The 23593-nt window shown below is 42.3% G+C and overlaps 1 protein-coding gene across 3 annotated transcripts in view; it reads left to right on the top strand.

The window, feature by feature from the left end:
- Window positions 1–23593, top strand: part of FBXL4 (F-box and leucine rich repeat protein 4) — a 597180-nt gene that overhangs the window by 173319 nt on the left and 400268 nt on the right. For all 3 annotated transcript variants that reach the window (XM_069606409.1, XM_069606408.1, XM_069606410.1), the window contains one exon: window positions 19154–19499. In XM_069606409.1, the coding sequence (XP_069462510.1) occupies window positions 19154–19499 (346 nt within the window). The remainder of the gene's footprint in view (window positions 1–19153; window positions 19500–23593) is intronic.

Consider the following 23593-nt stretch of genomic DNA (forward strand, 5'->3'; position numbering starts at 1 on the left):
TAGGGAAATTCCTCTTTGAGCCTGGGTCACAGAGGCCTTTTTCCCAACCCCTTTCATTTTCAATAAAAGTCTTTAACCAAAAACATGGTGAACTTGTTCCTGGTTTCATTCCTGACTCCTCACAGCAGTCATGGACACTCGCCTGGGAAGAGCATTTTCTGCCTGAGGAATTAGTGTCAAACATCTCTACATCTCTGGTACAAATCCTGAAATCCCAGGGTCAAGTTCCTGGCTTGGCCCTCCTGCGCTTGCCGGTGCTCCCGGCCGCCTTGGTTCTGGTGGCCCTGCAGGCCCGACTGCACATGAGGTCACTTCAGCGGCTCCTGCAATGACAGTTGTCTCAATTTCAGTGGCACATACCAGATCTTCTCCAGGTGTTTAGTCTAGTTTCACAAGGCCTTGCATGGTGGTCCTTGCGAGACAACCTGATAAAGGGTATATTGTTTCTGCAACCTTGTGGTCACCGATTATTACAGGGCAAATCTGTGTTGGTCGTGACGGACATGGACCAGACCGTAGCCATGTACTACCTCAACAACCGTGGTGGTATCTGGTTCTTTCTGCTGTGTCGAGAAGCAATGCGGCTGTGGTTCTGGCCTCAGGAGAGCGACATATCTCTGAGATCAGCTCACCTTGCCGGAAAGTAAAATGTCACAGTGGATGCAGACGTACTTCAGCCTCCCAGGAATGGGAGGTTTGCCAGGAAGTTCCGAAGTGGACATTTTGCTTACAGTGTGAACAGGAAGTTTAAGTTGTTCTGCTCAAGGGAATTTCCTTACTAGGTAACTCTGGGGGATGCATTGATGGTCGATTGGAAGTACAACCTCCACTGTGCATTCCTGGTGATCCCTGTCTTTTGTCTAGGTTCTCGGGAGATTTTAGTGCTAGTTCTATTACACTTGGCACTCCCTTGAATTAACAATTGTACAGTTGACTTACTAGAAATATTTTGATCTTATGAATTTTATGAGTGGTCAAAGTACGGGGGAGAATGGACTGCCCTGGCACATGGGTAGTAGATATATATGCAATAAAGTGAGTGCCCAAGACGGAGAACTCCCGTACCCCGCACACTTTCTGGGGCTAATAGCCAAATGTTTTCACATTCATATTAAAATGATAATCAATAGACTTTAGTAATAATATTAGATTTTCTAAAGTAATTTTCACTAATTGAAGTAAATAAGTATTTATATACATTGCTTAATATTGATTTGTACAAAAGTGATTTATTGACAAAGAAATTATCAATAACAAATCATAAAAAGGGGGGTATGTCGCAACGCATTTCGAGAGGTTCTCTCCATCCGGGCAATTTTTGTCACTATTTTTCTACAAACAATTCCGAAAATAGTACTGTCAATAAGTATCAATTTTTCATAAATGATCAAACAAAAGTCATATTCAACCCAATAAAAAACATCTTATAGTCAATACCTCCAATATCTCCAGAATCCTCCGAAATATGCAGGGTGCTTCGTTTTTCACAATCACCTGTAATATTCACTACCCTGGTGATCAGAAAATAATCCTAATTACTGTAATGAACCTGAATGTTTTGATAGTACTTTATATTAGAGAATGTGCACCCAATCTCACCTGCCTTGTCTGTACGGAGTGCCTCTTTTATCCCTATTCTGTCCACCAGTGTCTCCTCATCTCCTGTAGAGAAAGGTATTCCCAACTGACAACCATGTTGTATCAAAATGTATCTAGTACATATGTCTTAAATCCAATACCTCTTTCAATATATGATTTACACTCACCCTGTTTGCTGGCCTACTCTGTCTGTAGGCTAATAAGGGGAATTCTTTAACCGCTCGTCCGACTAAGCAATTTCTTTAGATCTAGGAACACTTACACCTTTAGTCAATTAGACTTATTGTGCACGATGTTAGTACTTCCAATGTTCCCAATAAAATTAGATGGGAACCACTTCTTATTCAAGAGGCCTATATAGTATGTACTCAAACTAACACACTGTTTCCCTCTTTGTTGCTCAAAAGGATCTGCAAGTTTTATATAGATAAACATGTGTATTAGGAGCTGTTAATGCCAACCCTTAGTCGTGTAAATTTTTCTATTAAAGAAAACCTATGTTAAGGAAAATGTGTCCTTTAGGTGTTTTTATAAAGCCTCAAAACATCTCCACTTAATTAAAATTTGCTATTCAGGAGCCTTCCACTGCATTTTCCATGACTGGAAGGATTGCGTGCTTTCAAAATGGCTGCCATTTGTTATGGCAAGCCCGTTGCGATGACATCATCGCGTAATGATGTCGATGATGTCACCCATGTAAAGATCTTTTTTTCTTTTTGTACTCGTTTAATTGATTCCGATCCCCGGCAGTTTTATGGTGTACAACTATACCTTACAGTGTATCTTAATGGTGTCCATACCCAAAAGGTGATAATGCTCTCAATTGAGTGTTAATGTTAAAGGTATTTGTACCGTGCACCGTCATCATTGCTGTGGTCCCAAGGCTCTCTGGCGGATCTGAAATGGAGAGTGTGAAGAGGGGGCAATTTGGGATGTTAGTATGGTGTAGTGGGAATAGGAAAGTGAGAGTTGTGATGTCCTGTTGGCCGCTTCAGTTCGGTTTGCACCGTTCACTGAGCTTGAATGCGGTTTTTGCTTCGGTGCCAAATGTGCTGTTGTGCTGGGCTGTGTGTTGTTAGTCTGTTGTTGCAATGTGTTGAAGTGCGAGCGGATTGCTGTGCAGAGAGATGGTAATGTGAGTTTCTGTGTGGGGAGTATGTGGAAAGTTGAGGGCATAAGCTGCAGTTCATTTTTGTCGATTTCTTACCACTTGGTCTTTGCATTTCTGCGCCCAACCTCTATGGTTATCCTGTGTATTTGGTATTGTAGTTTGTCCGTTTAGTTGGCAGGCATGTTGCGGAGTGGGAGCCCTCCTTTGTGCGACTCCAGTGGTTTGTGTATCTATCTGCTTCCTGCTAGCTCTCCCATACTGTTGATGGTAGTGTTTTTTTAACATGACTGGTCCCTCACTGCCTATCCTGTTGGGTGTTCCATTTAGAGAAACTAAATTCGAAATGACCTTTTAAACTAACAGGAAAGCCACTGCTCTTATTATTATGGTGTATAGTTCAGATTTATTATGCTCAATAGTTAACCTCTTAGTCCTTACTAATGAATTTAACTCAATATTCCATATAATCCAATGGGGCAAAATTATTTTAAACCCCCTCTTGAGAAAAAAATATGGATCCATTGCTGTATTTGGTTGTAGTGAAAAAGTAGTAGTTAAATAGGTTACAGAATTAGTGACACTATCACGTTCACTGGGTATGATGGTGGCAAAATATACCTTCTATAGTTATTTACCAAGTCCTTTATCCTCATTTAAAAAAAGAGAAACGCATTATAGAATAGTCATCCATGTACACTTATTGGTGGTTCCTGCCTCATATGGGTGCACATTCTAGTGTCCTGGTCCAATGTGATGGAGCAAAATATATACTCATTAGAGTTAACAATCTATGTCAAAAATAGATCAATGGTTATGATATTTATAAGCAAATAAAATACAATAGTACATAATTGGTTAGTATATACATACTCCTCAGGAGTGTACAATTTGTTATCATCACACTACTGATCCATTATGTGATCCAATTCTCTTAAGTTATTTCCTACTCCATGGTGTGTGCAGTCTGTTGTCCCTCTGATAATAGTACAGAATGTAATTCACAATGTTGCCTATTACAGAAAAGGGCCCCTAGTGGGGCTATTGTGTCTAACTGGTGAATCCAATATAATTCTCTTCAGGCAAGCTTTTTACTGATGTCTCCTCCCCTAGGTAGAGGATGTACTATCTCTACGACTACACATTTCATTTGTGCTATTGTATGCCAGTTTTCGTGGAAATGTCTATACACTGGTGATCTGATATTGCCAGTCCTTGTATTAGATTTATGTTCCGTTAATCTTTCCTTGACTTTCCGGGTGGTTGGGCCTACACAATACTTGCCACATGGGCATTTCAAGGCATAGATAACATTCTTGCTACCACATATTTCAGAATTGCGAAGTGTGATTTTTATTTTTTATTTTTTTGTTTATTTTTTTGTGCCCGTATTGGTATGTCTGATGTTGTCCCCTTTGAGGACGTTCGAACAGTTCTGGCAGTTCAAACAGGGGAAGGTGCCAGGTTTGGGTTTGTGAAGAAGCTTCTGTGTTGGTTTCTTCTATGTTTCTGTTCTGATCAAAGAGTCTCTGATATTTCTTCCTCTCTTGTAAGCCATCATTGGTGGCTCTGGAAACAGTTTGTTTAATGTTGGGTCAAGTTTGACCAGATTCCAATTCCTCTTGATGATTTTAGCTACTTGGTAACTCTGTGCCGAATATTTCAATGTATGTATCAGTCTGTCGGTTTCTCTTTTAGGGTCAGGCTTCAATAGGTTTTTTCTTTGATGTGTTTCTGCTCTGGCCACTGCTGTATTCAAAACATCTGATGGGTAACCCCGTTCTCTGAACCTTTCTGTCAGGAGATTTTAGCATACACAAACATTGTCCCTATTGGACACCTACACTCAGTTCAGAGCTTTCATGAAGTAAACACAGCATATGTGAATGTAAGGGCAACTGTGTCTGATCGGCCCCATGTTTATATTGATTGCCACAAACTGGTCTCAGAGAAAGAGGTACCCGGAGTTGATGGACATGTTCATCTGACCTCCCTGGCACCTCCCTAGCAGAGTGAATCTGCTCTCTTTCGGAGGGTCGGGTCCTCCATACAAACCTCAGCGGTCTGAAACTTTTGCTGGGATGCTCATATAAAAGAAATACGACTTAAAGACGACTTCCTGAATGATGAGGGCTATCTCTCCCTATTGCTATGGGGTGTTCTCTAACTAACAAAAAAACAAACTATGGTGCTCGTCAATCATCAGTAAGTGTCCAAAACAAACTGTGCACCGTCCAACACTAAGCTAACTGACCCTACCACTATAGTAATAACCAAGGTCATGAGAATGACTCCCTTCTCCTGAATTGTACTTCTTGTAACACTCTTTGTTACTTCGTTCAATAATCAATTTTCAAGTGGTCTCTGGTGACTTGTTGTATCAACACTTGAAGTTCCCTCTGGGGATTCTTGATTTCGTTCCAATTCTTAATATTCAGTGTCTTTGCCTTTTTTGGTTTCCTCTGATTATTATGAACACTCTCAAAGCATTGGTTTCTCTGGTTTTCAGTTCATCACATACATTCTATATTTTGTTTGTTAGTGCATCCATACGTGGACTCTCCCTCTTCATAAGGTATTATTCTCCAGACTCTTTCATATCCCCCTTCAGGCTTTTTTGTTTCCCTCTTTCTCACTTTTTCTGTATTTATAGTTCATCAAGTTTGTTTTACAAACATTAATATTTATACTGGGACGAGATTCCCCAACTGCGTAATAATTCCTTTTTGGCTGCCTGTTACCTCCTTTAACATCGGGAGACTTCTCCAGACTTGGCCCACTTCAGGGAACATCTTTCCTGTCTTGCCTGGTTATCGGTTCACTTATTCTGGTGTTCCCACTCCGGACTTCATTCTCCTTCTGCCTCTGTGCTCTGGCGCCGAGCTGTTTCTCGCTGTGGTCTCTGCCCTGTTCCACAGTCCCCTGGCCCACCACTACTTCTTTGCGGCCATGCCCCCACTTCTGCTCGGCCACTGGCCTTCTCTGCTACTGCCTTTGGGTCCCTGCAGCGTCTCTCGCGTCTTTCCCTCTCTCTCTTTCTTGTTGGGTTTACAGCAGTTATCCAGTGTTTCTGCTCCCCTTCGTTCAATGCAGGTTCAAACAGTGCATGCTCCGTGCTTACCTTCACCTCCGTCCACTATGATGCTGTTAGGGACCTTACCCTGCTCACGTATGCGTGTCTCCCTATCGTTCTCCTCCTCAACTCTTCAACGTCCTTGTCTCTGTGGACTGGGGACTTTATAGAGACAAGCTTTCTTTATTGTTGCAAATGATATACGCTAACTTTTCTTTTATCCAAGTCTTGAAACTTCCTGGCATTCCAAGGAGTCCCATGTAGGCCATTATCTGTACTAGTTTAGGGAGTTCCTCACAGGAATGTGAGTCCTTGTCCCCTAAGGGGGAGTCTCTCCCGGTGAAGTCCCCTTTGCCTCAACCCCTAGGGAAGGTGTTGTGGAGCAGGCTCACCTCCCTAGCCTCACAGAGGGGCTCCCCCTTGGAGAGAAGTGACACATTCCCTTGATTCATCACAGTGCTCAGTTGAGCCCCTGCGTTCTTATTCTTTTAGGTTGCTCACCTTCAAGGTGATTGCCATCGCTTCCACAAGACTGGTGAGTGAGCTCCAGGCATTGTCTGTTCGGTTTTCCTAATTGTTTTTTTCCAAAGAGTAGGTGACGTTGAGAGTGAGACTGTCCTTCCTTCCTAAGGTGTTCTCAGATTTTCATCTTTCTCAAAAGATCAATCTTTCCAGTGTGTTTCCTCCACCTCATTCTACTCATCAGCTGCAACCACTGTAGGCTCACAGGAAAATCAGGAAGGATGACCAGCTTTTTGTGGGTTACGCTGTTGCCTGTGCTGGCAGGACTGTGACCAAACAGACCCAGTCAAGGTGGATCATTGTCTGCATTTCAGAGTCCTATGATCTAGCTGGTAAGGTTGTGCTGGAGTGTCTCAGAGATCAATCAACCAGAGGACTAGTTGCCACCTCTGCCCTGCAGAGAGGAGTCCCTTTTCTGGACATTTGCCTGCACACTTTGCTAAACATTACTACTTATATTCTCAATTGGGGCAGGCTGCTCGTTTTGGCAGAGCGGCTCTTCAGAGCTTTGTGTTATAGCTTGTGTCCTTGCTATCTATCATAGATGAGAAATCTGTGGGAGGAAGGAATCGTTTAGGAGAACAAATGACTTGCCTCTCTGTAATGTTATTGCCGATGGATGTTCTCCCATGGATTCCTCATCGCCCCTCTTATCTTCTTGTCTTGGCGGATAGTTGGTACACCTCTCCGTTCCCCTGTCCCTCAATGTCAGAGTGCTAGGGAAAAAGGGTGAAACGGAGGCCCGAAGCGAGATGCCTTGATATATAATGGCCCCAATAACATATCTGGTGTGGAGCATAGAGGTGTTGAGCCAAGCCGCGCTCTGCCTCCTGGTGACAGAAAGGTTTTAAAAAATAGTATCTTCTTACTTTTCGATGTGTTTTTTTTTTTCGGTGTGTACAGCTATGGAAGTATAGAAGACTCCAACACACCTCCCAGAAATACCAGTACCACTGGTAAAGTTCGTAATTTCTATGTATTTTCATACTGACTTACCCAATCCCCCTAATCATCCTGCCAAACTGGACAATAACAGTGCCACCCTTGCTGGGTGTTAAGATTTCTTAACTCTGACCTGGTGACGGAGGTTCAGAAGGCCAGCCTAGTTTCTTGGAACTGGGTAACCTTCTGGATAAGCCAGACCAATCAAGGTAGCTTGGCAGCGGTCAAGACCAGGTCTCAGGAGGGGTGAGGGTGACTGAAAGACCTCAATGAGCACACAGAGTAAAGGACACTTACACATCACTCCCAGTCAGGTGTGTATATATATCAAAAATACAAATACATTTATTCCATGGCCTTTGCAATCTAACACACAGTAAGAAAATCACAGCAATACTATTAAACCAATACAATCCTATCTATACACATATATACAAGACCAATGGGGTCTAAAGGGTGAATGCACCAAATGGGTCCACAACCTAAACACGGAAGGAAGCAGGCAGTGCAAATAGTGTATAGGCCCTTTTGCATCAAAACGCAGTCCTAACTGAAAGGCAGTCCAGTCCCTAAAATGAGGGGAGCCTAATGCTCAAATGTACTTGCGAAGCTGGTGCACGCGGTAGTTCAAATGGGCAAAGCAGGGTATTTTGTAGGGGCTGTAGCAGCTCAGGAAGGTAGGTGAGGTGATGCAGAATAGGTTCCCACTATTTGAGGAGGGCCTCCACTTAAGGGCAGAGTCGATTCCAAGAGTTGGGAATAGTTTGCTAGTTTGCACTAGCAGTGGAAAGGAGAGGAGCCCTCAGGGGCCACTCGTGCGTAAAAATGGATGGATGCAGTAGGAGCCACTGTTTAGGGTTGCAATTACTCACCGACCCCCGGCGCACTCCGGACCAAACTTCAGCTGCAGGTTCAAATGCGGCAATCTCGCGGCTCTGTGGCTTTCGGCGACGAAGATACAGCGTTGATTCCCCTACGGGACAATGGCGATTTCTCCGCTCCTCGCGGATGGATCAGGCCAGTTCCGCTGTAGCAGCTTCAGGGCACAGAGGACCATAGCTGCAATGAACTTGCAAAGTTCGTCACCACGGCTGGGCGACAAGGTAACCGCGTATACTCTGGTTCGGGCGCACTCACTTTAATCCAGACCTGGGAACGCCAAGTGTATGAAATTCGGTGTGAGGGTGCCGTGGACACAGAGCTTGCGATGTACCAAGTTTCAAGGGCCTCCTTGAAACGGCGGCAGTATCAGGGCAAAACTCCTGCGCAAGTTGGTCAGCCCACTGAGAGAGAAAAAAAAAAAAAGGATACGTGTGCAGCGGTGTTGCATTCATGTGATAGCTGCTTCTTAGCCGTAGGTGTGGTGGTTGGGAGATCAAGAGTATGTGTTCGTTCTGGCAGGTTGTTATCCAGACCGATTCTGGCTGCGTTCGGCCTGAGGAGAACGCCTAGGCTGGAGGGTGTGTAATCAGCTGTGTTTTAGATAGGATGATGGGGAGTATGTGGCAGGTGATGGTATGAGAGCAGTTATACCGAATGGTGTCATAGTATTGCTGTGTTCTAATTGAGTGCTGGAGAAAGTAAGCGTGGAGATGTGATAAGGTGGTTTATATCTTTGAGATCGAGCACACTCCAGTAGTTCTATGCACTCCAACCATTCTATGAACTTCGGTTGTTTTATGCACTACAGATCGTTCCATGCTCTTGAACCTTTTTTATTTTTATTTATTTATTTTTAGTGTCCACTCTGTGCTCTCTGTCTGTTCCGTGCGTTCCATCCGTTGTATGTTCCATCCACATACTTCATCCGTTCCATCCACTACTTCACCAGTTTCGTCCATCCATTTCCTCGATTCATCCACATATTTCACCCGTCCTTCCACATACTTCACCCGTTCCATCCAACAATTTCATCGGTTCCATCCACATACTTCACCCGTTCCATCCACATACTTGACCCGTTCCATCCACATACTTGACCCGTTCCATCCACATACTTGACCCGTTCCATCCACATACTTGACCCGTTCCATACACATACTTGACCCGTTCCATACACATACTTGACCCGTTCCATACACATACTTCATCTGTTCCATCCATACACTTCACCCGTTCCGTACACCCACTTTCACTTGTTCATTCTACCTATTTCAACCACTCCTTCTGCATACTTACCCTGCTCTTTTCACCCATTCTCTTCGTTCCATCCACACACTTCACCCGTTCCATACATCCACTTTCTCTGTTCCATCTATCTACTTCACCCGTTCCTTCCACATACTTCGCTATTCCATTCACCCACTTCCCCGGATTCTACCCACCCATTTAGCCTGATCCATCCACATACTTCGCCCGTTACACGTACTTCATCCGTTGCACGTTCCACACGCTTCACCCGTTTCCACATGCTTCACCCGTTTCCACATGCTTCACCCGTTCCACATGCTTCACCTGTTACACATACTTGACCTGCTCCACCCAGTTCACCGCTCCACCCACATGCTTCATCAGTTCAAACTCTATACTTCATTTCTCCCACATACTTCACTTGCTCCATCCACTTCACCCGTTCCATCCACATACGTGACCCATTCCTTCCACATACATCACCCGATCGCTCCATACTCTCCACACCCGTTCCATTCAACATACTTGACCCGTTCATCCACCTACATCACCCGTTCCGTCACACACAACCCCAGTTCCGCCACATACATCACCCATAAATCACCCATTCATACATCATTCAAACATACTTGACCCGTTCGCTCCATACTCTACACCCGCTCCACACTCTACATCCATTCCATTCAACATCTTTGACCAGTTCCTTCTACCTACATCACCCGTTCCGACACATATATCGCCCGTTCCGACACATACATCGCCCGTTCCGACACATACATCGCCCGTTCCGACACATACATCGCCCGTTCCGACACATACATCACCCATTCCGACACATACATCGCTCGTTCCGACACATACATCGCCCGTTCCGACACATACATCGCCCGTTCCAACACATACATCACCCATTCCGACACATACATCGCTCGTTCCGACACATACATCGCCCGCTCCACACTCTACGACCGCTCCATGCTATCATCTACTCCATAGATTACCTCCACCCCACGCTCTCATCTGCTCCACGCACTCATGCATTCTGTGCTCTCATCCGCTTTATGCTTTTGTCCGCTTTTTGCTTTTGTCCGCTTTTTGCTTTTGTCCGCTTTTTGCTTTTGTCCGCTTTTTGCTTTTGTCCGCTTTTTGCTTTTGTCCGCTTTATGCTTTTGTCCGCTTTATGCTTTTGTCCGCTATACGCTCTCATCAGCTATATGCTCTCATCTGCTATATGCTCTCATCTGCTATACGCACTTCATCGTCTCCACCGACATTCATCTGCTCTACCGACTTCATCTGCTCAACTCACTTCATCTATTCATCATGCCTTATCGGTTCAACTCATGGCGTTTGTCGCACGCACTCGATCCGTCCCATGTTCTCCATCTGTCCCATGCACTACACTTGTTACATGCACTTGAATCGTCTAGTCTATTTGTTCCACTTGTACTATGCACTTTTGCCTTCCATGCCATATATCTGTTTCATGCACTCTAGCAAATCAGTGCACTCTGTGCACTCATCCGTATCATGTATTCATCTTTCCATCCTCTCCACTTTATTCTTCTTGTCCATTTTGTTCCTCTCGTCCATTAAATTCATTTAATCAATTTCATTAATTTCAGCCACTTTATTGCTTTCATACAACTTATACTTTTTATCCTGTTCACTGATTTGTTCCACTTTACTCATTCTATTTTGTTTGTCCTTTTTAGTTTACATTAGAGGTTATTGGTTTTCGATTTCTCGCTTGGAATCATGATGTTGGAATGGTATTTAAATTGTTGTTATTTATGATCTAGAAGTTTGGGCTAGTTGAATTGCTGTTTTCCACTTTATTCCTCTCATCCACTTTGATCTTCGTGTCCTTTACATTTATTTCATCCATTTCATTAATTTCAACCACTTTACTGCTCTCGTACAACTAATTCCTTCTATTCACTTCACTGCTATGGGTTTTTTTTATTAATTCTATTTTATTTGTCCTCTTTTAGTTTACCTTAGTGGTTATTTTCTTTCGATTTCTTGCTCGGATTATGATGCTGGATTGTTATATATGATCTGGCATTTTGGGCTAATGTCATTAAGTTGCTGTTTTCCAGTTTGAGTCACGAGTCAGTTTTAGGGGAAGAGCCATGTTTTCAGTAGTCTGCGGAAAGACATGAGGTCCTCGGTGAGTCATATGTGGGGTGGGAGTGCGTTCCACAGAGTGGGGCCAAGCCTGAGAATGATGATACACCTAACCTGACTGAGTTTGTTTTTGGTATGACTAGGAGGCCAGCTGAGCTTGATCTTAGGGCACGAGCCGGGTGATAGGGTTTTAGTTTGACTTGAAGATATTGAGGTCCGGTTTTATGCAGTGCTCGGTGAGAAATGCATAAGGTTTTGAAGGTGACCCTTCGGGCAACCGGAAGCCAGTGCAGAGTTTTGAGGGCTGGGGAGATGTGGTCTCTTGGGCCAAGCGCTAGTAGCAGTTTGGATGCGGCCTTTTGTGCCCTTTGTAGTTTAGTCAGTTGGTATGCGTGCACTCCGTGGTAGAGGGGGTTAGCATAGTCCAGTCTCGATATAACAATTGATTGGACAGCGGAGGGTCTGTTGGGAAAGGAGAGGTATGGAAAAATGCGCCTTAGAGTTTTAAGGTGGTAGTGGCAAACTTCCAAGTTTGTTGCATTGATATTGCTTAATAGCTACATTTTTAGAAAAGGGGTTTAGATGATAAAATGGTGGAATCAGCTCTAAGGAAGAATTATATTCACCAGAAGTCAAAAGTGTTGATGTTCTTATTCCCAATTGTATCCATTCTCTGGTTATCACAAAAATGTGTTCACTATTTTCAATGTGTGTTTGGCTCTAATAAGTTATTACATATACCGGTATCATAGAAATCTCCCTGCGTCTCTCCTAATGGAATCCTCCCCTGGGGCAGCTTTCTCCTCCCAGGTTATCCTCCCGGCCAATACCACCCCCAGGGTTCGATCAGGAACAGTCTGCTTTCCCCTGGTCACCTGGGAGGAGATTTTATGCAGGGACGTCGTTTCACCAAATTGCCAGGGTGTAGTGCAAGTGACATCACACAACTCTTGATAACCTGATGACATCACAGGAAGTGAGGTCATTTGACCCTAAACCAAAGTGACATCACAGGAAGTGATGGAAAACAACCTTTCACCCCTTGGCAAAACAGAAGTGGCATCACATAGCATTGTTTCCAAGTACACTATAAAAAATGTTTACAATGTCACTGTAAAGTGATACATATGGTGATCCACTCTTGTATAAATGTGTATCACTAATATCAGCGTGTATAGGCACATATTACCAAATTAATGTAAATGCAAGCAGACGTCCAAGGCCAAACGATAATGATGCGTTATTATACAGCGCTTAAGCACTTCATATAGAACAAATATAAATACAATATCACCCAACCTGTGTCGGTACTCATTTATCAACCTCAGCAGGATGAAAGGCTGAGTTGACCTTGCCGGGAGTCGAACCTGCAACCTGCATATCACACACACATTGCAGCAGCAAGCACTCAACCCACTGAGCTATCTTAACGGCTATCGCTATCAGAAAATCTATGACTACTAGACCCAAGTGCGCTGTACTGTAAGGTACATTGTACACTTTTTACATGTTGCAGAAAAGTTGCAACATGGATAAGGACTAAGGGAAACAAAGTCTCCTAGTACTGACTGTCTTTAAGGGCATGTCAGTTTCCCCATAAAATGTGAGCGAAAAGCCCAGATGAGTGCAGCAGAAGGCTGTGCTCCTCTGGTAAAGTCAAACATGGTAAAAAGTTGGGGGGTACACAACTGGAGGTAAAATTACACATTAAATGGAAATCTTTCCTAACACTAGGGGTAGTGGTAGCTACATATTTTGGGGACAACGTTGCTAGAGCTACATCCTTAGCAGTGTTTCAGGGTTTAAACTCTGCACAAGTTTTAAGTACGAGTTACATGGCATGCTCTATATGTACATAACCTGTGAGGCAGTACAAAGTTTTGACAAAGTTACTAGAAAGGCAGTGTGGGTTTGAAACACCTAGGGAGGACAAAAGCGTGTCAACTGTGTTAGTACCAAATATAAATTGTTTACAAATGTCTAAACTAAGTGTCGACTGAAAGCTGAGCGTAAAGTGTCTGTAATCGAAGTATCAACCAGATAATCACTCCTGCATACTGGGTTTAATTCACTGTTTTGCCATTAGAACAGTACTGGAAGTGGTGGAATATACTGCCAGAGATTGTACACTGTTTTTGTCTGAGCACAGTTTGGCTTCCAATTTAACATAATATTACAAATTAGAACTCTTTGGACATCAAACTCATACATATGCCACCAGAATAGCAGCTCCATGTATAACTTCTTATTTTATGTGTGTTTAATCTTTAAGCCTTATTCTTTGAAAGGAGAACCGCCTTGAGGCATAACAAGATGATACAGGAATAAAATGAAATACTTAAATAGCCATGTGCCCAGCGAATATAATGAGAACCTTTGATTAGACATGCCGTTCATACCTTCATAGGACCCCCATATAGCCTTGATGCAAACCACAAGGTGGTATTATGCTGTGAAAGGCACCTATGACAATATGACTATAAATGAAGAGCAGGGATCGGAGTTAATTGTTTTTTTTAAATGCTGCAGTCAAAGGGTGCCATTCTAATTAATTGGACTGTTTAGCCTCCACCTTTGACCCTTATAGATGTACCATTTTTTTAAAAATTTAAATCCGCATTCCATTAAAAATGTTGACCCCAAAAATACATAATCCCCATTACTGAAACAGCTTCCAAAAGTAATGATTTGCTATTGGAAGATGTATTTCATTGAATAGTGAGGATGTTTGTTTGTCACAACCAAAGCCTCAGTGGTACCCACAAAATTATAGGAAATTAATAGATATTTATCAGTAGACATGCTAAAGACAGATGCATTCATATTACAGGTGAGAATGGATGGGTTTGCTGAATGAATAGAAGTAAACTAATAGTGCCATTCCATATTAAGAATTTTTTTTTTTTTACGAAAAAAGGGGAGCCCCCAGCGTGTTCAGTGTGAGTTCGGGGCAAAGTATAAGGTAAACAAAAAAAGTTGTAACTCTCACTGTAAAATTACCATAAGGTTAAGGTCCAGTTTTATACTTAGTTTTCCAAACCAACGAATATAACGAATATTCTGCTCCTAAAGAGTCAGAAAAATAGGAAAGTACCAAGGAGAACAAATGGAGCAAATAAATTGACCATACGTTTATTAATGAAAAAAGGGGGAAATTGGTTCCAATGTACAACCAGAAAGAAATGAAAGATAATAATTGTGGACAATGCAGTAAAGATTTTTCGCATAAGTTGTTCAGAAAACATAAACAATGAAAACAGAAATAGTTAAATAAATGATTAAAACATGTTCAAACAGAGATCAATTCAAAGTATAAACAAAAGAAATCACATTAAGCATACAAATTGCAAAATTAGACTTAGTATTTTATATTTGCACAGTATTATTCAAACTGTCTTTTGTCAAAGGTTCTTCTCCTTTGTGTGTATTCATGATCAAGGTATGATCATGTTTGGTAAAGCTGCCTACATGCCAGTCTTGAAACTGTGGGCAAATAGTAGTGCACACAAAGACCATCAGTTCTTGCAATTTTGATATATGTGCTGTACTAGAGGCACGTTTCGGCTATTGCCATCTTTCTTGGCATTGATTGAAGAGCCTTCCTCAGGGCAAATTGGATCTATATGGGGTCCAAAAAGACAAAGAATTTGGGAGGGGTAAGGTAGGTGTGTAAAGTATAAGGTCAATAAGTGCAAAGAATGCTATCAGCCCAATTTGTCAACAGTATTTCTTATTTCAGTTAAAACATTGTTGGATAACAGTACTGCTAATTAAGATAAAGATGAAAATACTGAACTATACTCACCCTGTATGTGACACAGGGAAGTGCAGACATTTCAGCCTTTATGATTTGTAGGTGGCAGATTCCTTGTCAACCTGGAGTTGCGGGGGAGGAGTCTCCGAATGAAAACCCAAAACACTATAGAGTCCAAGGATGGATGCACTATTGTGGGGGAAAAGTGAAATAAATTCACGAGTTTAAATTTAAGAGAAATGCAAAGTAAGATGGCATACATCAAGAGTTAGTGGTGACCGTTCTGAAAACTCGGAACGGGAAGTTTTTAAAAAAAAAGGCACCTAAAGCCAAACTTCTCCTAACCAGGCGATTGGTGGTGACAAAACGGAAGATAAAAACAAAGTGCATACCGGAATGTTGTTGTCAGTTATTTGGTATGCAAAACAGAGGGGGGTCTGGGAAACTCTCTACCAGCACGAACACAGCCCATTGACTTGTTCTTGGGTGGATGGCCCCTGGGAGAGTCTCAACCAAGTGTTTAGCTCACTGTTCTTTTCACAGAGAAGAAATATCCCCCACATATCAGTCTTTGTCCTGCCCAGGGGCAGTACAGCACTGAAATACTAGGCAATTCTCCTCTGAACAAGAGTATCACAGCAACCCCATACACGTGTTTCAGCCTAGTTGGGCATCATTTAACTTTGAGTCTCACCCTAAGTTACCAGGGCGATCCAGACGTGGACCCCTTGCTCACTGTTCTTAGAGAGGCACAGTTTCTCCTCACTGATGATGCCCAACAAGGCTGAAACACGTGTATGGGGTTACTGTTGGTACTCTTGTTCAGAGGAGAATTGCCTAGCATTTCGGCGCTGGACTGCCCCTGGGCAGGACAAAGGCTGATATGCTGGGACATTTCTTCTCTGTGAAAGAGACAGTGAGCTAAAGACTTGATAGAGTCTCTCCCAGGGGTTATTCACCCAAGAACAGGTCATTGGGCTGTGTTCGTGCTGGTAGAGAGATTCCCAGACCCCCCTTTGTTTTGCATAAATTAACTTTGGGTCTCACCCTAAGTTACCAGGGCGATCCAGACGTGGATCCCTTGCTCACTGTTCTTAGAGAGGCACAGTTTCACCTCACTGATGATGCCCAACAAGGCTGAAACATGTGTATGGGGTTGTTTTGGTACTCTTGTTCAGAGGAGAATTGCCTAGCATGTCGGCGCAGGACTGCCCCTGGGCAGGACAAAGACTGATATGTGGGGGATATTTCTTCTCTGTGAAAAGAACAGTGAGCTAAAGACTTGGTTGAGACTCTCCCAGGGGCCATCCACCCAAGAACAGGTCATTGGGCTGTGTTCGTGCTGGTAGAGAGATTCCCAGACCCCGCCCTTTTTTTTTATGAATCATGTAACAATGGTAATTAAAATGTTTGTTCAACTAATATCAACTAATAAGTATAGAGAGATATGTGGGGAAAATGCTTAGCTCGATAATTTCACACAAATAAATCAAATCGAACGCAGTCAAACACAGATGTAAAACACAGATTACCAGAGAGATATTAAGATGAATGCGGATAAAACAGCGGAACATCATTTTTGAAAATTGTTGAAATTATTATTGATAATGACATGCTTCATTGGTGACATAATGTTAAACGCTTCCTGTGACTGATGATGTGGATGTTCGAGTATGTCACAGTTTCACCAAGATGTAGAAAGTGATTTGGTAAAGATAAACATGTGTTTAAAGTCATGTAAAACCAACATCTCACACACACGTGGATAATAAATCGTAAACAGAGAAAGGCTGTGTTGATAGGTATTGCAGGGAAAAGCATCTTCAGCATTTCTATGATGACACGCAGCATAAATGCGTTTATATTATGAGGTGCTCCAGCAGCTGCAGGCATTACCAGCAGGGGAGTTTGCTACGGTTTGTGCTACCACAACAGTCAAACTTAACATGACCACGTCAGACGGATAAGTGCATCAAAATGTCTGTGATGCTCTATAGGAAACACACTTATAATACATTGCTGTGATGTGCGGAGCGCAAGTTGGGATAATTCATGTAGAAAAACTAGAGAGGGTGACCATTTCTCTTTGGGAACTTTAAAGCTGATGAGATGTTTGATAGTCTGGTAGGCGTTTTGATAGGTAGATGGATCTGATAGTCCAATAGCTTTTAAAGTGTTTTGAGTTGACTTTGTTGTCCTATCGGCAGCCATTTAAGGGATTTAAGATGTTATCGTTTTAGAATTATAAGCACGAATGTATAATTTTCACCGTTATATATTATATTAGGAATTGTAAAGAATATTTAGACATTTTTTGAATGACTACAATGTATATATTTTTATATTTCCATTGATCATATATTCTTCATTCTTGATTCTCCTACATGTTTCATGCAAGTATAAAATATCTTTTATTTTTCGACAGAAATTAAATGCATGAAATGCCCTTGAGAAATTATGGTTATATTTTTGGGAACATTTGCTTAGCTTGAGAAATCTGCACCTTCAGAGGCTCATACACAGGAGAAGCGAGTCATTCGCATGGGCTTTTTAGAAATAACTATTTTTCTTAGATTAGGATTTGTGTTTAAATTGTAGGGATATAATAGGAGTTTGGACTAGGGCAGTGAACATTTAATTTGCACTACAGGGACTTCCTGACTACCTGAGCTTTAGTTTATTTGAGGTAGGGAAACCACCTCTAGTTTGGGATAGATAGGTTTCTTTATGCTATTAATAAAAGTCTATAACAACCACCATGCCACCGTTTGGTCAGACTCCTCATTCCATGCCACCACAATGCATGGTAACCTATGGAGAGATTATATGCTTTGAGTCTGCTTTTTTGGGTTTTAACCTGATTCCATTCACTTGTGTTCGATTTTCATCACTTCTTTGGGGTAGGGGTCTTCCCGTGTAGAAGAGCAGGGAAAATCACCACCCCCCCACCTTTCCTGTGGTGCAACAGACCCTTACTTTCATATTAATATTCATTTTTGTCAGTGCACATGCGTACAGCAACTGTAAATATGATTAGAATGTGGTATGCAATGGTTTGTGTTTGGTTATTTTACTCATCTGGCAGTTAAATTAGTTCATTCTGGATAGGTGTCCTCATGATGGACACATTATTGAAACTAGTGAAATTCTGTAATAGTTTTACTGTGAAACACATTTTATTTAGCCCTAATTGTGATATGATATGGCATTTATAACGCGCCTATACACAAGTGTGTCAAGGCGCGATATTGTGACCTTGGAGGTGCGATTTTTCTTTGTTGCAACAGTGTTTGGACGACAATGCCATGTAGTGTGGTGATCTGATTGAGATAGACTTGCAATGTCCAGGTGATTTTCTGACATGAAAAAGATGTCCTGTTTTTTTCCATGACCTTGCTAGAGTGTTACGCAAAATCTTCTCCTGTTTTATTTCAGCATGTTTCTGTATACAACATTGCTGAGCAATGCACTATATTTAGGGGTGTCACACTGAGTCATTTTCCTAAGCATACTTTGTCAAAGTCAGTCATACGACCTGTTCATATTATATCACTGCCCATCTTCCTCCTGACAGTCCTTCATTTAAACTGGACTGTTAAGAGGAAAGGTAAGACTGTGTGATGAAGAGTATTGGTAAGTAATCACAGCAAGCTTACGTACGTAGCTGCACATATAACTGTTGATGGAAATTGACATGGTTGACGCTGCACATTATCTTGACAAATGTGGGTGCCTTTTAATTCTTCACGCATATTCCTGGTAAATGTCTTAGGGAAATAAGCCTGTGGTTGTGGTCTTGAGTATGTTTATTGGTTCTTTATTAATCTGTCAAAGCGAAATCGCATCTACCAGAAATAAGCTTGGTTGACTGGATTGTTGATTTCATATTTTGTAGGTGGGAAACTATGTGGTCAGGACAACCAACAAAGATGAGTTCCCCACAGGCTCGCCAATTTACACCTTGTATCAAAGAAATTAGTTTCCCAACTAACCTCATTCGGCTGGAAATCAACAGTTCCCTTCTGGAATACTACACTGAGCTGGATGCAGTCGAGCTGCATGGCGTGAAAGAGCGACCCATGCTTTCATATAAGACCACAGTTATTGATATGAATGACTTGGATGAGGATGACTTTGATGAAAATGATGGTATTGGAGTGGACAGCCTCAGCAGACGATTTGGAAATGCATCCTTGAAAGAATGGCCAAATAACGGATATTTTGATAAACTTCCTTATGAGGTAAGAAAGAGACCTGAAATCACATGCAAGTTTTAACTTAGACAAAAATAACATGCAATGCCAAACCCATCAATTGACCAATTAGTAGTAGAATGTCAAATTGTTGCACCTAACATTTTCTGTCCTTTTGTTCATGCAAATTCAGGTCACAAGTAGTTCATTTGTATGTCCTCCTTGTTCCAGCGATTATGTATATTTATTCACTCAATCATATTTATTTGTTATACCAAATAGACCATTGAAAAGCATTAACACAATATATTGGATGCAATACAGTCTATCACATTACATAAGATAATTTTAAGTCGCCAAGCAGTTCCATGGTCAGGTAGTCATCCCCTTTAGTACTTTGCCTTATTCTCATCTAATGCAAGATCTTCTAATTGTTCTAATTGTCACAGATAGCCCAGAAATTTCACAGAAAATGGCACTGTAGTCAGAAATCACTCTATAACCTGGGGGCAGTTCAAGGGTCTTTATTGTATTATTTGTAGGGACTACGGCCATCCCTCTCTCTCTCGTCTGCCGGAGGATGCCCACCCTAGCCCAGTCGTCCTTAACCTATGGTTAGTTTTATTGACTGGTAACCCCTACTGTCTAGGCTCTTGGACTTATAATAGCAATGGTTTCCCTAAGTGCAGGCTCACTGACTCCCTCAGGGATTTCCCAACTGTCCCTACTCTTGCCACAGGTTAGTTTCTCGAATGGGAAAAGTGCCTGCAGTTGCTTGTAGGAATTGTCTGTACCAATCACACCTTTCCCTTCTACTCTACCAGGTCCTTCTCCCTTCGCTCCTCCCTACTGGTCTTCTTTCGCTCTGATGTTTCACTCCTCCTGTCTCCCACCTCCACTTGTTGGTGTTACCTTTCTCTTTACTCCTTATTCTTCCCCTTTCTACTAACACTCCTCCCACACTACTACAACTGCCATTCTACAACTGCTAATCCTCTCACCACTACTACTCGCCCCCTCCCACTAAACTAAACAGCTGCCCTCCTTTTACTCAGTAGCAATCGCTGCACAGTCACTCCGTATATATAGACCTCTCTTCAGCACATGCCGCACCCTTACACGCACACACTCTGCAGAACACTTCACTTTTAACAAACACCTCACCTCTCATCTCACCTCAACAAACGCCTCTGTGAACCGCTGCTTCGTCGTCCTGCTGGCCTCTTGGTCTACCTCCACCTCTGACCTCACCCGAATACACACAACTTCCCTTTCCTGTTAAAACTGCCTCCCGAGCTTCTGGTCGGACATGGCCCCTAGTAGATCTGCTGCCTTTCCCCCCTTCCCAGGGTCTGTATGTGTAAAGCAAGTCTTCATGATTTCAAAACACACTGTTGCTTTCCAAAACTATGTCTGCGCTCAATGAATACCATAATAATAGTAATAAAAAAGTGCTCTTAGCCCTGCACAGGTTTTCAGTGCAGGTTCACCGTTTGCCCAAGCTAGCTTTGATGTAGTTCAGTGACAAAGTTTGTTGGTTTAACCATAGTAACTCCAAGGGATCTTCCCCTTCTAATTACCTGGTGGTCTAGGGTGGGTATGTCATGATTGTTACTGCGCTGCTTGTGCAGATCTTTCCTGCCCGCAGTTCTGCGCGGTTGCGCAGCGCTCATGTGTCTTCATTCCTCAAGCGGTGAGGTTCTCCTTTCCTCCGCAGCGTATGGTTCTGCTCTTGGGCACATCAGGACTTTGCTGTGATGGACGTATGCTGCAAAATATTCCTGGTGCCGCCAGGAGTGAAGGAGTGAAGGACATCCTTGATTTTAATGTTCATCAGGATCTGTAGATGGAAACAAAGACTGGAAAATCTCTGCATATTGAGGTATAGAAATAGTGAAGGTTCGGCCTTTCTGCATAAGGTTGGCAAATAGAAAAATATAAAAAACACCAAACTATGTTTGAAATGTGTTGTAAACAAATATTGTAGCTGATTTAATAAATTGCACTTAAAAACTGTTTGTGGATTAAAGTAAGTGAATACAGGAGAACTATCAACTAGGTGCAATTTACCAACTCCTGCAGTGCACTAAATAATATCCCTAATAACAAAAAGGTTGCCTTATCAGCTGGTGGCTGTTAATTATCGCAGATCGTTGATACAGTTTTTCCACACTTCGGCTGCATGTCACATACATTTTACTCTCTTGCAAAAGAGAAAAATCATTTTTACACTCTCAAAATCACATTTACTCTCAAAGTTTAAATATAGGGAGTAAAATACCCCCAATTCAAAATCTTATCTGGATCACTGCATGACCCTGCTCACTTTGAACTCATCAATAACTCAGGCCTCACGTGTTTCAACTATGCAGTCAATACTCCAATCATGTTAACGGTCACAAACAACTCCTCTACCAACAAACCAGCTCTCCTCTCAGCACATGTACCACACATATTGATGCCCACAGACAGAAACACAAACCATCCAAAATGGAATTAATGAATTGTGGCACTTCAACCACCAACCCTCCATCAGTTCCTTGTTCCGAAGAAATAGGAAAAAATCTTGGACATCCCATGGACTATGCCCTCACATTAGAAAAGCGTGCCAAAGTCACTGCGAAGGTGCTTCTTCCAATTCCAAACGATCTGGTGCATGATGCCTTGGTTAACTTTCATGCACGGAACAATGGCATTCATTCCTCTAGAACTCTCACAGCTACACAACACCACCAGCCTATACCTAGTGCTCATGATTATTTGTTAAATAAACCACATACGAACAGATCACAGCTGTGAGAACCCTTCTGAGACTTCAGAGACACAAACAAATCACCAAGCCCTATGAATGCTTTCCGGCTTCCGATCAAATAGAGTATTGACTTCAAAACCCTATGTATTGCTCATTTTGCCTTCCACTATGGAGGCCCAGAAGTGACCTTGAGGAAATTCCTCCATTATATACTTTCCAGGATGACACAGTCTAGTAATATGGCTTTAGTAACTGTTCCAAGCCTCAATAAGAAATGACACAGAGCTTTTAGAGTTTGTTTTCTCTCACCTACACTCGAAACTCATTCCCCAGATGGCTCTCCATTGAAAATAAATAACATTTCAGCTTCAGAAAATCTCCAAAAACCTGCTTTTCATCACACCCCAGCATGGTACTACTAAAGACAATACCATTCACAGAGACTTCATCCTGATGGCATCTCTAGCCTTGTGTGGGTCGGTCTCCCTGCACCCCTTGAATTAAACCAGAGCTGTTCAGCTAGGGACAATTCAAATATTTTTAAGCAAGACTTGGACGATGGAACCAAGAGGCACATTTTTGCTTCTCTACTAAACTGCTCACACCTCTATCTTTCACACGATCAACCCTCATACATGGCAGTTTGCTGCCTACAAACATACCACACTAATGGAGCAAGGCCAGTGCTCACTCCTTTAGTCCAGTCGCACACCGCCCCATGCCAGTGTCTGACTCGGTTTTGCAATGTTCACTTCCAAATTGATTGGTCTTGGGTTCGCCCCTATGGAAGAAACTCACATCCAAGAGTTTCCAATGACTGGCCGCATAGCTTCATACTGTACATCTGTCTGGTTTGCATCCCTCTTTTCTGTAGGGTCATGTACACTGCAGCAAAACTATTTTTACTGGCTGCACATTGGCCCTAATCAAGACCACCTTAGTCCAGGACTACCTTGCCTCGGTGAAATAAACATTCAACACATCCTACAACAGCCACCTCTGATCCTGTACCTTCCACTCTGATTCATATAGTGTATCCTTTTCTGCTTCCCTATTTAACACCCTCCTCAATTTCTCTTTACCTCAAATTTTCCTTCCATTTTCAAACATGCTTCAATTTTTCCTCTTCTAAAGAAACCATCACTTGATCCTCCCTTACCCTCTAACTTTTGACCTATCTCACGTTTTCCTTTTCTCTCTAAGCTTCTGGAGCATATAGTTTACACATGCGTCTCTGCTCACTTAAATTATTTTTCACTTCTGCCACTACACCAATCTGGGTCATATCCTGTCCATTGTAGTGAAACAACACTTCGAATGGATTGTGTCTTCCCACACATTCCTCATCTTTGATATATTCATGTCTGCTTGCAACTTGCGTCAGAATTTT

The sequence above is a fragment of the Ambystoma mexicanum genome, chromosome 4p (assembly GCF_040938575.1).
Source record: "Ambystoma mexicanum isolate Mex_15411 chromosome 4p, UKY_AmexF1_1, whole genome shotgun sequence".
Taxonomy (NCBI): Eukaryota; Metazoa; Chordata; class Amphibia; order Caudata; family Ambystomatidae; genus Ambystoma; species Ambystoma mexicanum.